This window comes from Apodemus sylvaticus, chromosome 5 (genome assembly GCF_947179515.1).
Source record: "Apodemus sylvaticus chromosome 5, mApoSyl1.1, whole genome shotgun sequence".
Lineage (NCBI taxonomy): Eukaryota > Metazoa > Chordata > Mammalia > Rodentia > Muridae > Apodemus > Apodemus sylvaticus.
Genome location: NC_067476.1, coordinates 93,736,611 through 93,751,956, shown reverse-complemented (window position 1 = coordinate 93,751,956; position 15,346 = coordinate 93,736,611). Strand labels below are relative to the sequence as shown.

Below are 15,346 nucleotides of genomic sequence, written 5' to 3'. Positions count from 1 at the left end.
TTTTAATCACATTAACTTTGAACTCAATATTTCAAATGTGCTTTTAATAAGTATCTTTTGCCATAATTTGTATTTCAACAAAACATTTTTTCTTATTCATTATAATGGGAATCAAGGAATCAGGTTTAAGTCATATCCACTGTTTGATTCTGGATGTCTTAAGAAATGTTCCAGGGTCTTTATTTTTGTGGTTTCAAAATGGTACAACCCAATCAATAGTTCTCAGAATCTCAACAGTTGTAAGAATACATTTTGCAATCTTTATGAAATAAGTCTAAATTTTCCCTGAGATTATTAAAAAAAAATACAAAAAACTCACAGAAAGAAAATACTAGATTTTAAGGGTCAGAAGAATTGTAAAATCCACTAAATGAAGAGGAAGTAATTTTTCAAGTAAAAAAAGTAGTAGGTATAGGAATCAGTCTTTATTGCTACTAGAACACCACTGGCAAGGGCTTTCCTTTTATTCTTACTCATGTTAATGATTATAAGTACTTAAGGCAATCCTAAAGCATTTTCCACTTGTTTTCTTGATGAAAAAATTATAATTTAGTTCTGTGTGGTGAAATTCTTCTCATAGAAACATGTGATTATTAACAAAATTCTAACCTGTAGTTGGTTCTTCTGATGAATTTAAATTTTGTTATTCCTCTTACCTCTTTCATAACTTGAAAAGACAGCAGTAATCTTAAAAGACAGAACAGTACTAGTCCCTTTTATGCACTCTTTCAAAACATTCATTTCTGGGAGTTTGGCTTTTATGTGAATTGTCTTCCTGATCAAACTGATTGGCTAATGGTAAGCACTCATAAAGTAACCTGAAGTCCCTAGAGGATCCAGAAACAGCCTGAAGATTCCTGGCAAACTGATTCAATGTTAGGCTTTCTCTTGGTTTTAGAGGAAACAGTGTATCCCTGAGTTAAGGATCATTTTCACAATTTCTTTGGTCACTGGGTAATATTACGATCTCATTCAATTTAAACCCGATTGCCAAAAAATTAAAATCAATGAGATAACATAATAAATTAAATTCTATACGTAGTAATAACAAAGTGAAGTATAATATTTAGATTTCATGCAAAAAAGGATAGCTTAAGCTGTCCATGACCAGTATTTGGAGAACAGAAAAATTACTCAGTATCAAAAGTCTCAGAGCTTATAGTTTGCTTTATTTTTCTGATTTAATCTCAATGAAGATATTAAAATGAACTGAGATAAACAATCAGGTTTTAAATTATTTACAATTTCAGAAAATAAGTATTCAGAAGTACTCTAAGTTGTACGTGTCTTTTTCTCTAAATCATTCTTTAAAGAAGATTACCAAGACAGCAAAATTGTGCTATTATAATATACTGAAGGTTGGGGTTTTTTTGTTTGTTTGTTTGTTTTTTATGCAGTTAAGGGATTACATGATACAAAATCAATGGTCTATATATTTTTTTTCATTTTATTTTTTTTATTCGATATATTTTTTATTTATATTTCAAATGATTTCCCCTTTTCTAGTCCCCCACTCCCCAAAAGTCCCATAAGCCCCCTTCTCTCCCCCTGTCCTCCCACCCACCGCTTCCCACTTCCCCATTCTGGTTTTGCCAATACTGCTTCACTGAGTCTTTCCAGAACAAGGGGCCACTCCTCCTTTCTTCTTGTACCTCATTTGATGTGTGGATTATGTTTTGGGTATTCCAGTTTTCTAGGTTAATATCCACTTATTAGTGAGTGCATACCATGATTCACCTTTTGAGTCTGGGTTACCTCACTTAGTATGATGTTCTCTAGCTCCATCCATTTGCCTAAGAATTTCATGAATTTATTGTTTCTAATGGCTGAATAGTACTCCATTGTGTAGATACACCACATTTTTTGCATCCACTCTTTTGTTGAGGGATACCTGGGTTCTTTCCAGCATCTGGCAATTATAAATAGGGCTGCTATGAACATAGTAGAGCATGTATCCTTATTACATGGAGGGGAATCCTCTGGGTATATGCCCAGGAGTGGTATAGTAGGATCTTCTGGAAGTGAGGTGCCCAGTTTTTGGAGGAACCGCCAGACTGATTTCCAGAGTGGTTGTACCAATTTGCAACCCCACCAGCAGTGGAGGAGTGTTCCTCTTTCTCCACACCCTCTCCAACACCTGCTGTCTCCTGAATTTTTAATCTTAGCCATTCTGACTGGTGTAAGGTGAAATCTCAGGGTTGTTTTGATTTGCATTTCCCTAATGACTAATGAAGTTGAGCATTTTTTAAGATGCTTCTCCACCATCCGAAGTTCATCAGGTGAGAATTCTTTGTTTAACTCTGTACCCCATTTTTTGGGTTGTTTGGTTTTCTGGAGTCTAACTTCTTGAGTTCTTTATATATATTCGATATTAGCCCTCTATCTGATATAGGATTGGTGAAGACCTTTTCCCAATTTGTTGGTTGCCAATTTGTCCTCTTGTTGGTGTCCTTTGCCTTACAGAAACGTTGTAATTTTATGAGGTCCCATTTGTCAATTCTTGCTCTTAGAGCATATGCTATTGGTGTTCTGTTCAGAAACTTTCTCCCTGTACCGATGTCCACAAAGGACTTCCCCGGTTTCTTTTCTATTAGCTTCAGAGTGTCTGGCTTTATGTGGAGGTCCTTGATCCATTTGGATTTGAGCTTAGTACAAGGAGACAAGGATGGATCAATTCGCATTCTTCTGCATGCTGACCTCCAGTTGAACCACCACCATTTGTTGAAAAGGCTATCTTTTTTCCATTGGATGTTTCCAGCCTCTTTGTCAAGGATCAAATGGCCATAGGTGTGTGGGTTCATTTCTGGATCTTCAATCCTGTTCCATTGATCCTCCTGCCTGGCACTGTACCAATACCATGCAGTTTTTAACACTATTGCTCTGTAGTATTGCTTGAGGTCAGGGATACTGATTCCCCCAGACTTTCTTTTGTTGCTGAGAATAGTTTTAGCTATCCTGGATTTTTTGATATTCCAGATAAATTTGATAATTGCTCTTTCTAACTCTGTGAAGAATTGAGTTGGGATTTTGATGGGTATTGCATTGAATCTGTATATTGCTTTTGGCAAAATGGCCATTTCAACTATATTGCTTCTAATGATCCATGAGCATGGGAGGTTTTCCCATTTTTTGAGGTCTTCTTCCATTTCCTTCTTCAGAGTCTTAAAGTTCTTGTCATATAGATCTTTCACATGTTTGGTAAGAGTCACCCCAAGATACTTTATACTGTTTGTGGCTATTGTGAAAGGGGACATTTCCCTAATTTCTTTCTCAGCCTGCTTATCCTTTGAGTATAGGAAGGCCACTGATTTGCTGAGAATAGTTTTAGCTATCCTGGATTTTTTGATATTCCAGATAAATTTGATAATTGCTCTTTCTAACTCTGTGAAGAATTGAGTTGGGATTTTGATGGGTACCTTTCACTTTGCTGAAGATGTTTATCAGTTGTAGGAGTTCTCTAGTGGAGTTTTTTGGGTCACTTAGGTAGACTATCATGTCATCTGCAAATAATGATAGTTTGACTTCTTCCTTTCCAATTTGTATCCCTTTGACCTCCTTATGTTGTCGAATTGCCTGAGCTAGTACCTCAAGTACAATATTGAAAAGATAAGGACAAAGGGGGCAGCCCTGTCTAGTCACTGATTTTAGTGGGATTGCTTCAAGTTTCTCTCCATTTAGTTTGATTCTGGCTACCGGTTTGCTGTATATTGCTTTTACTATGTTTAGGTATGGGCCTTGAATTCCTGTTCTTTCCAAGACTTTAAGCATGAAGGGATGCTGAATTTTGTCAAATGCTTTTTCAGCATCCAATGAAATGACCATGTGGTTTTGTTCTTTGAGTTTGTTTATGTAGTGGATTGCATTGATGGATTTCCGTATATTGAACCAACCCTGCATTCCCGGGATAAGCCTACTTGATCATGGTGGATGATCGTTTTGATGTGTTCTTTGATTCGGTTGGCAAGAATTTTATTGAGTATTTTTGCATCAGTGTTCATAAGGGAAATTGGTCTGAAGTTCTCTATCTTTGTTGGATCTTTGTGTGGTTTTGGTATCAGCGTAATTGTGGCTTCGTAGAAGGAATTGGGTAGTGTTCCTTCTGTTTCTATTTTGTGGAATAGTTTGAAGAGTATTGGTGTTAACTCTTCTTTGAAGGTGTGAGAGAATTCTGCACTGAAACCATCTGGTCCTGTGCTTTTTTTGGTTGGAAAAGGTTCTATGACTCCTTCTCTTTCTTTAGGCGTTATGGGACTGTTTAGATGATCTATTTGGTCCTGATTTAATTTTGGTATTTGGTATCTGTCAAGGATATTGTCCATTTCCTCCAGATTGTGTTGAGTACAGGCTCTTGTAGTAGGATCTGATGATTTTTTTGGATTTGCTCAGTTTCCGTTGTTATATCTCCCTTTTCATTTCTAAGTTTGTTAATTTGGATACTTTCTCTGTGCCCTTTGGTCAGTCTGGCTAAGGGTTTATCTATCTTGTTGATTTTCTCAAAGAACCAGCTCCTGGTTTTGTTGATTCTTTGTATGGTTCTCTTTGTTTCTACTTCATTGATTTTGGCCATGAGTTTGATGATTTCCTGCCTTCTACTCTTCCTGGGTGAAATAGCTGCTTTTTGTTCCAGGGCTTTTAGGTGTGTCATTAAGCTGGTAATGTATGCTCTCTCCATTTTCTTTTTGGAGACACTCAGGGCTATGAGTTTTCCTCTTAGCACTGCTTTCATTGTGTCCCATAGATTTGTGTATGTTGTGTCTTCATTTTCATTGTGTTCTAAAAAGTCTTTAATTTCTTTCTTTATTTCTTCCTTGACCAAGGTATCATTGAGTAGAATATTGTTCAGTTTCCACGTGTATGTGGGTTTTCTGGTGTTTCTGTTGCTATTGAAGATCACTTTTACTCCATAGTGATCTGATAGGAGGCATGGGATTAGTTCGATCTTCTTATATTTGTTGAGGTCTGTCTTGTGACCAATTATATGATCAATTTTGGAGAAGGTACCATGAGGTGCTGAGAAAAAGGTATATTCTTTTGCTTTAGGATAGAATGTTCTATATATATATCTGTTAAATCTAATTGGTCCAAAGCTTCAATTAGTTTCATTGTGTCCCTGTTCAGTTTCTGTTTTCCTGATCGGTCCATTGAGGAAAGTGCAGTGTTGAAGTCACCCACAATTATTGTGTTAGGTGCAATGTGTGCTTTGAGCTTTAATAAAGTTTCTTTTACGAAAGTGGGTGCCCTTACATTTGGAGCATAGATGTTCAGGATTGAGAGTTCTTCTTGTTGTATTTTTCCTTTGACCAGCAAGAAGTGTCCCTCAGAGTCTCTTTTGATGACTTTGGGTTGAAAGTCAATTTTATCTGATATTAAAATGGCTACTCCAGCTTGTTTCCTGAGACTATTTGCTTGTAAAATTGTCTTCCAGCCTTTTACTCTAAGGTAGTGTTTGTCTTTGACTCTTAGGTGTGTTTCCTGTAAGCAGCAAAATGTAGGGTCCTGTTTACGTATCCAGTCAGTCTATGTCTTTTTATTGGGGCATTGAGTCCATTGATGTTAAGAGATATTAAGGAATAGAGATTGTTAGTTCTTGTCATTTTTTTCCTTATTTTTTAAATTTGATTGGTTAACTTTTTTGGGTTTGATGAAAGGTTACTATCTTGCTTTTTCCAGGGTGAAGTTTCCCTCCTTGTATTGGTGTTGTCCTCCTATTATCCTTCGTAGGGCTGTGTTTGTGGATAGATATTGGGTAAACTTGGTTTTGTCATGAAATATCTTAATTTCTCCATCTATGATGATTGAGAGTTTTGCTGGATATAGTAGTTTTGGCTGGCATTTGTGTTCTCTTAGAGTCTGCCTGAGATCTGTCCAGGATCTTTTAGCCTTCATAGTCTCAGGTGAAAAGTCTGCTGTGATTCTGAAAGGTCTTCCTTTATATGTTACTTGGCCTTTTTCTCTTAATGCCTTTAATATTCTTTCTTTGTTTAGTATATTTGGTGTTTTGATTATTATGTGACAGGAAGTATTTCTGTTCTGGTCCAGTCTGTTTGGAGTTCTGTAGGCTTCTTGTATTTTTATGGGCATCTCTCTCTTTAGTTTAGGGAAGTTTTCTTCCATAATTTTATTGAAGATATTTGCTGGCCCTTTAAGTTGTAAATCTTCACTCTCATCTATGCCTATAATCCTTAGGTTTGGTCTTCGCATTGTGTCCTGGATTTCCTGGATATTTTGGGTTACAAGCTTTTTGCATTTTGCATTTTCTTTAACTGTTGAGTCCATGGTTTCTATGGTATCTTCAGCATCTGAGATTCTTTCTTCTATCTCTTGTATTGTGTTGTTGATATTTGCATCTCTGTCCCCTGATTTCTTCCCAAGGCTTTCTATCTCGAAAGTTGTCTCCCTTTGAGTTTTCTTAGTTGTTTCTACTTCTGATTTTAGATCCTGGATGGTTTTGCTTAGCTCCTTCACTTGCTTGTTTGTGCTTTCCTGCAATTCTTTAAGAGATTTTTGTGTTTCCTCTTTCATGACCTCAGCCTGTTGACCAAAGTTCTCCTGTATTTCTTTAAGTGTTTTTTGTGTTTCCTCATTATTGGCTTTTGTATTCTCCTGAATTTCTTTCAATGATTTTTGTGTTTCCCTTGCAAGGGCTTCTAACTTTTGATCCATTTTCTCCTGAATTTCTTTAAGTATGTCCTTCATGTGTTCCTGTACAAGCATCATGACCTGTGATTTTAAATCCAAATCTTGTTTTACTGATGTGATGGGGTATCCAGGACATGCTGGTAAAGGAGAATTGGGTTCAGATGTTGCCATATTGCCTTGATTTCTGTTAGTGATGTTCCTGCATTTGCCTTTTGCCATCTAGTTCTCACTAGTGTTAATTTGTCTTGTCAATGCTGGACTCACCAGTGCAAGCTGCCCCTTCCCAGTTGGCCTCTGGTGCACAGCTTACCTCCTGCACTGCCTGGAGTCAGTGTGCTGTTGCCCAGCAGTTCAGATCCTAAAGCAGACACCTGAAGGCTCCTGCTGGGGCCTGCTGGATTCACTGGAGCACACTGACTTCTCCCAGCTGGCCGCCCGGAAGCCCCTCTTGCCTCTTGCAGGACCTGGAGATGTGGTGTTGCCGCCCAGGCTGATCTGGATCAGGAAGCAGAGAGGTCTGAATGCTCCAGCCAGAGGCCTCAGGTCTGGAACCTAAGCTCTGTGCCACAGGAGCGAGCTGTGCTGTGAGCTCCCAGACTGCCTCTGAGTGCACATCAGGTCTCCCGCACTTCCTGGAGACTGAGTGCTGTGGCCCAGGCTGTTCAGATCCCAAAGCAGGCACCTAAAGGCTCCTGCTGGGGCCCACTGCATTCACTGGAGCACACTGACTTCTCCCCACTGGCCGCCCGGAAGCCCCTCTTGCCTCTTGCAGGACCTGGAGATGCGGTGTTACTGCCCAGGCTGATCTGGATCTGGAAGCGGAGAGATGTGAGTGCTCCTGCCAGAGGCCTCAGGACTCAATGGTCTATATCTTAAAGGACAATACACATTTTATATTATAAATTCAGTTGGGAAGAACACATGCCAGTTTTAATAATGTTTTTTCTGTTTTTCTTTCTTAAAATACACAAGATTATTTCCTTTTCAATTTATTTATTTGTTGCTTTACATAAACCCTTATTTTTCACCATTGGACTCACAAATCTTCCATAAGAGGCATCTATTTATATTCAGTGTTATCCCACCTGCAAAGAGATGTTGATGACATTTCATTGCAAACATACATGTGAACTTTTTTTCACTTAATTTTAATCTTTTTTTACATTCTAGTTTTTATCCCCCTCCCTGTCCACCTCCCAGAAGTTCCTCATCCCATTCCTCTTCCCCAGTGTCCGGGATATATCCCTACCCCTTCACCCCTTCCCACCCACCACCTATCCCATGAGTTCTCCTCATTCCCTGGGGCCTCAAGTTTCTCTAGAGTTAGGTAAGTCTTCCCTCACTGAGGCCAGACCTGGCAGTCCTCTGCTGTATATTTGTCAGAGGCCTTAGACCAGCTAGTATAAGCTGCTTGGTTGATGGATCAGTGTCTGTGATATCTCAGGGGTTCGGGTTAGTTGAGACTGTTTGTCTTCCTATGGGGTTGCTCTTCTCCTCCTTAAATTCTTCAAGCCTTTCCCTAATTCAGCCACAGGGATCCATTGGTTTGGGTATGTGAATTTTTATAAGTGAAATGACAGCAACTTTGGGCAGTAATTGCTGATAATTTCACTTTAGGTATGATGATTAATAAATGTGTAGTACTTTTACTTTATCATCATCAGAATTTATTACAACTGAATCTTAAGTGAAATTACTTTAGAGGTACACACCTTAATTTTCTAAAAATCAGTAGAGGAAATATTTGTATTCCATAGAGCTCATACTTATGGTATCCAATTCATACCTGCCAATATCATGTACACTTATAGATCACACTTCATCAGTCACATGATCTATGTTGACACAGATTTGCCATGTATAAGAAAATTATATTCATAGTATGGGTTTTGTTCTGGTCATAGCAGATGGTCTCATAAATAAATTAAGATACGTCAATCCCACTTAGAAGGTTGAAGGAAATAATCACAGGAGTCAAAGGGAAGGATGGGCATGGGTGGGAGAAGTGTAGGGGAGGCAAAATATGGAACAGAATCAGGTATGAGGGAGGCAGGAGAGAAGCCCAAAAGGCTAGGATAATGAATGGAAATAGGCAACCTAGGGGGTTGGAGGTAGTGGGATCCTCTAGAATGTACCAGAGACTCTGGAAATGAGATACTCTCAGGACTCAATGGGAGTGACCTTAGACAAAATTCCCAACAATGAGGTGAAGAGTCCACATCTAATAGATAGACAGTGCCTCAATTGGAGGAATGGGGTTACTAACCCACAGTCAAAATTTCTGACTCAAAAACTTTCTTGTCTAAAAAAGCTGCAAGGACAAAAATGGTGAAAAGACTGAGGGAAAGATGATCCAATGACTAGCCCACCTTGAGGTCCATCTTCTGGGAGTGGGAGACACCAAAGCCTGACACTGTTGGTGATGCTATGACTCATTTACAGATGGGAGCCTGGTATGGTGCCCCTATGAGAGGCCCCAAAGCATCTGACTGAGACAGAAGCAAATACATAAACCCAACCACTGGACTCCTATGGTTGAATTATGGGAAGAATTGAAGAAATTAAAGGGGAGAGCGACCCCATAGGAAGACTACCAATCTCAGCTAACTCAGACCTTAGGGAGCTCCCAGAGACTGAGCCACTGACCAGGACCATACAGGTGCTGGTCAGAGGCTCCTGGCATGTATATTCCAGAGTTCTGCATGGTCTGGCCTCAGTGGGAAAAGATGAACTTAATCCTTGAGAGACTGAGGTCTCAGAAAAGGAGTAGGCCTAGTGGGTGGGTGGGCCTTCTCAAAGACCAGGGAGAGGAGGAGTGGGATGAGGAACTGTGAGAGTGTAGATTTGGAAGGATGGGCAACAACTGGAATGTTAATAAAATATTTTTTTAAAAAAAACTGTAGTCACTTAGATTAGGTTGATATAGTTAAGAGACCAGGCAGAAGCAAGCTTCTTATTCCTTATTGATGAAGTGAATGATTTTGAAAAGTTCACTGACATTATCAATCCTGGGATGACTAACAGGAGGTTTTACTTGTCACTTTTTTTCTATTTACATGAATATGTAATGCTCAGTATCCCACTTAACAGAGAAGTCCCTAAGAGATGTCCAAGATAATTACTTCCAACTTTCTCATTTTGCTCAGAACACAGAACAGGTGACATAGAATACCCATGAGACAATTTCAGGAAGTGAAGATCTGTCAGGCTGAAAGGAAATCTGTCTCTATACAACAAGAATGTCTTCATAAGCACACATCAGATGGGAAGAAATCTAATCAAAGACAAAATTGTGATTTTTGGTAAGTCATCTCTCTGATAGTCATCTATTATTTAATTCTTAAAATATTTCTAGCTATCTCTTTGTACCATAATTCCACTCTGTTTTGGGTTGAGAGTGTTTCTTTGCCATTTGTCAGCTTTAGAGATCAATTTATCTGCTTTCTCTACCTCTCCTATTTTTTAGTGCTCATGTCTATATTATAAGTTCATCATTTTTTTAATCAGGTAATCCATATGTGTAGTATATAGCTAACATTTTGCAAATATTTCCTTCAACTTAACCAGACAAAATATTTTTAAATCAAAGAATACATACTAGACAAGACAACTGTAAACATAAAGTTGGTAGTAAAATGAAATAAAGTTAGTTGTTTTCATAGAAATTAGCTCAAAAAAATTCTGCTAACTATTGCTTTCATGGAAAAAATTACTTACTCTCAAAGATGAATCCTTAGTTTATTGTTCAATGTAGAGCTCAGTCCTGAAACCATTATCAACACCAAAAGGGGATTGAACAGAATGAACTGATATGCATTTGTACATACACATATATTCATACACCCATATATGTAACACTAAGAATCAAGGACAAAGAGGCTAGCCACTGAGGGGTGGCATGGCAACAGTATTGCAGGGTTGGTGTTTGGGAATGGCATTAGAAATAAAAACTATTCATATTTCTATTTAGAATAAAAGGAAATAGGAATATAATATAATTCTATTTAAAGTAAAAACATATATAAAAACATGTATACATATGCATATAACTTCAGTAATTTATAAACATGTATAAAGATATATGTATATATTTATATATGTATATAGCACATACATATTTATATATGAACACATTTGGTAAATTTGAAAACACATATCTTATATATGTAAATATACATGCACACATATTTATATATGCATGTATATCTTCCACAAAGAGTTTAAATTATCATTAAAATCACTGGCCATAATGATATGAACACTATTGTTTCAAATTACACTTGGAAATATGAATAGAAGGAAAACACACATATTATTGTACTGTGGATATAAGGAAGATTTAATGATTTCAAATTTAGTATATAACATTCTCTAAGCTATTGTAATATATGATAACATTTTTACTAGTATCTTAATTATCACATGGAAACAAAACATTCTGAGTAACATCATTAAAATAGCTCTGATAAAAAAAATAGCTCTGATAATGCACAAATACTATGTATCAGAAAGCAGTCGTATGATTTTTACATTCATAAAGGCTGACCCAGGAGTGTCCTACATCATATATACTACTAGTGGTGACAATTCAAAAGGCATTACTTGGCGCTTCGTCCTATTTTTAATCAGAGCTCCAAAAAGGACAGTTGTTATCACTTTGTAAATAAATTCATTCTCTTAGTAATTCCTTTTGGTAGTTCTATTATGATTATTAAAATTGAGCTCAATAAACCCAACACCATGCTACAGTGGAAGGGGGGAAAACACAGGCCTTCTCAACCCTATGCAAAGAATGACAGTCAACTAAAAATTCCTGAGAGTGGGAGAAGTGGAGTATCTCAGGGCATTCTCATTGGTTATCCAATACCAATGGTTAGCCTTGAAAACATACACAAGTAACATTGTACAGACTGAAAACTGTTTTTTATATACATAGGTGTCTATGTGTAATGAAAGAGGAGGCCATGGTTTTCTTTTTTTTTAACCCGTTATTACACATAAAGTCTGTTCTCATACAATTTTTTCTGAACATAGTTTCCCCTTTCTCTTTTCCTCCATGTTCCTTCCCACCTCCTCTCTCTCATCTGGATCCACACCCTTTGTGTCTTTCACTAGAAAAGAATAGGCTTCTAAGAAATAACAAAACATAACAAAAATAAACTAAGGTAAAACAAAAAAATCGTATTTTTTCTTTTCTTTTCTTTTTTTTAAATTTATTCGATATATTTTTTATTTACATTTCAAATGATTCCCCTTTTCTGGCTCCCCACTCCCCGAAAGTCCCATAAGCCCTTTTCACTCCCCCTATTCTCCCATCCACACCTTCCCACTTCCCTGTTCTGGTATTGCCCTATACTGCTGCACTGAGTCTTTCCAGAACCAGGGGCCACTCCTCCATTCCTCTTGGACATCATTTAATATGTGGATTATGTCTTGGGTATTCAAAGTTTCTAGGCTAATAAGTTGGATATAGCAAGCCAATAGAAAAATGTAAGAGCCCCAAGTAAGGGCACAAGAATCAGAGACCCACTGTTCAGGAGCTTCATAAAATCGCTAAAAAGGAATTTAGAGTGTATATGCAGAGGTGCGGATCCATGCAGGCCCTGGGCTTGCTTCTATGCTCTCTGTGAGTTCATATGAGCTCTCCTTTCTTGATTTATGGCCTTGTTCTCCTCTATGATAGGAGAACAGGTAACAACATATGGAAGAATCTTGAGGGAGGAAATTAAAATGAGAAATGCTGTAATTATATTATAATCTTAAAAAATAAAAGAAATAATACAAAAACAAAACAAAAATTGCAGGTTGACTGGAAACATTTTGACATGTGGAAAATTTAATTCAAAGAACACATACGCTTCACTGCATAATCATTGTATTTTCTTTCCTGATGATAGTGTTTGAGATTCACCTGTTCTAGGTTCAAAGAAAGTGAGACCTATAAATCTCAAAAAACCAAAAAAAAAAAAACCAAAAAACAAAAAAACAAAAAACAAAAAAACAAAACAAAACAAAACAAAAAAAAAAAACAGTTGTCTCCAAGACAATTTCTGAAAGGAGAAGAAAATGGGCAATGACTATTCACCTTCTGGCTTCAGTGTTGTTCAGTATATCAGCATAAACATTCTATCTGTGCTTTGAGCTGAATAATTGCTGCTTGCTGGAAGTTTAACTTCACACTCATCCAAATCTGACAGCCAAGTGACAGGTATGCTTACATGCTTATTTAATGTATTATATATTTTTAAAACAACACAGATGATCAATAGACTGGGGACACAATGAGAAAATGTACTGATGATAGATGATAGATTATTCATGTAAGGAAACTACAAAATTTCAAAATTTCAAATCATTGTAAAATATTTTATACAATTTAAAACCAATATTTTCTACTGCTAAGATTGTGACTTTTAGATCTCAGGTCCAAACATGAGTTCAGTAGTTGCTTGGTAAATCCTATTCTTTGTGTATTTGCAATGTTAGTTTTTTAATCGGTTTAATTGAATAAATAAATTTTATGATAAATATCTACTTATGAATAAGTCTGAAACAGCTTTTTGCACTTCAATTGCAAGTCTATATATATCTTATATTGGTGTCTGTATGCATTCCACTGTGTGCTTTCTTAACATGTTTTTTAGAGTTCTAAGCTAAAGTTGTCACTTATTGATATTATTCTACTCATACTCAAAAATCGTTATATATTCTGTCTAAATATTAAGATTTTAATATTCTATTTGTACTGAAATTCAATGTAATTCCCTATCAGTTGCCAAATGTGATTCACGTTTTTGTTATGGAGTGTCATGATGGCTAGAAATATATTCAGACTCTTTTTTTAAGGAATAACACATAATTTTAAGTTTTCACATTACAGTTTTGCTCCCCTTACTACTCTCTTTTAGTTTCACACAGAGAATCAAGTTTCACACAGAGTATAAAAGTCATTGTGATGCTTCTTTTCTTGGAGAGTTACTCCAGACTCATTAGTTTTCATTGTGACCATGAGCCACTCTGTTAAACTTAGATTTTCTTTACATGTATGCATTTCTATTGAGTTAAGTTTCTGTGAGAAGGACTAATTCTACAGAGAAAGTAGCTTTTCCTCATACCTCTGGTTGATAGTTATTCTTTCTTTGCAGGTTACTTCTGAAGACATGCTGACTAAAATGGATGAAGGCAATCATACTGTGGTGTCAGAATTTATACTCTGGGGACTTTCCAGTTCACAGAGGATAGAGGTCTTACTCTTTGTGGTGTTTTTAATGCTTTATCTTCTCATTGTTTCTGGAAATATTGTCATTCTGGTTTTAATCACCACTGACCCCCATCTGCATTCTCCCATGTACTTCTTGTTGGCCAACCTGTCCTTTATTGATATGTGGCTCTCCTCAGTCACTACTCCTAAGATGATCACAGACTTTCTCAGGGAAAACAAGACCATTTCCTTTGCAGGATGTATGTCACAAGTCTTCTTTGCTCATTGCATTGCTGCAGGAGAGATGGTGCTGTTGGTGGTAATGGCTTATGATCGCTATGTGGCCATCTGCAAACCACTCCATTACTTCACTATCATGAACTTGAGGAGATGTACTGGGTTGGTGTTCACTTCCTGGACAACTGGGTTTGTACATGCTATGAGTCATTTGATAGTGATTGTGGAGTTACCTTTTTGTGGACCTAAGGAAATAGATAGCTTTTTCTGTGACATGCCATTGGTCATTAAGCTAGCTTGCATGAATTCCCGTGACTTGGATGTTCTAATGAATGCTGACTGTGGACTTGTGGCTGTAACTTGCTTTATTCTGTTGCTTATTTCCTATACATATATTCTTATCACTGTATGTCAGAGCTCTAAAGCTGGTGCATCGAAGGCGATGAACACATGCACTGCCCACATTACAGTGGTGCTCATCTTTTTTGTGCCCTGCATCTTCATCTATGTGTGGCCCCTCAATATCACCTGGTTGGATAAATTTCTTGCTGTGTTTTACTCTGTTTTTACACCTCTCCTAAATCCAGCCATTTATACTCTGAGAAATAAAGAGATGAAAAACGCCATGAAAAGATTTATAAGCAACTACCTTGGTCACAAAGGAAAATTCTAATATCTAGAAATCTGTACCAAATATTACACATTGTAAGACTGCTTGTTTGAAATAAATTTTAAATCACATAATATAATTTATGTTTAAATTTTGTACCAGTCTCCAAATATAAGTTAATCATGTAAAGAGCACAAGACATTTATTGACCACCCATTAAATTACTGTTAATACTAAATCTTAAATGTGATCATGCATAATTTTTGTGCACATGGAATTCATTTCACTGTTCTTCTATGACTGAGCAAAAGTTTAACATTTTAGACAAAAGTCATATGTTCATATTTATAAATAATATCTTAGTAAATGTTGCCTGAATTTAATTCTATACGTAATCCCATGCCCCAAATTTTTAATTTCTTTCCCAAATGGCAAAAGTCTTCATGTTTGCCTGATCATAGCCATCTACCAAAACCCTAATGGAGTGAGCTGTAAAATGTTTAGAAAAGATCAAACAAAAGATTTATACTTAACAAAACAGCAATGTTCAATATAATTTGTGGTTTTTATTTTATGTGACATGAATAAAGTATAATATAATAAATAGAATTATATAAGATTTCTTTTTTTCTTTTTTTTATGATTTTTTTTTATTATTC

At 36.7% G+C, this 15,346-nt stretch overlaps 1 protein-coding gene across 1 annotated transcript; it reads left to right on the top strand.

Annotated features, from left to right (window-relative positions):
• Window positions 1–13,808: 13,808 nt before the first annotated feature.
• LOC127684499 (olfactory receptor 4K13-like) lies at window positions 13,809–14,750 on the top strand. Its single transcript, XM_052181414.1, has one exon. The coding sequence runs from the start codon at window positions 13,812–13,814 to the stop codon at window positions 14,748–14,750; it is 939 nt and encodes a 312-aa protein (XP_052037374.1). The 5' UTR covers window positions 13,809–13,811.
• The last annotated feature ends 596 nt before the right edge of the window (window positions 14,751–15,346 follow it).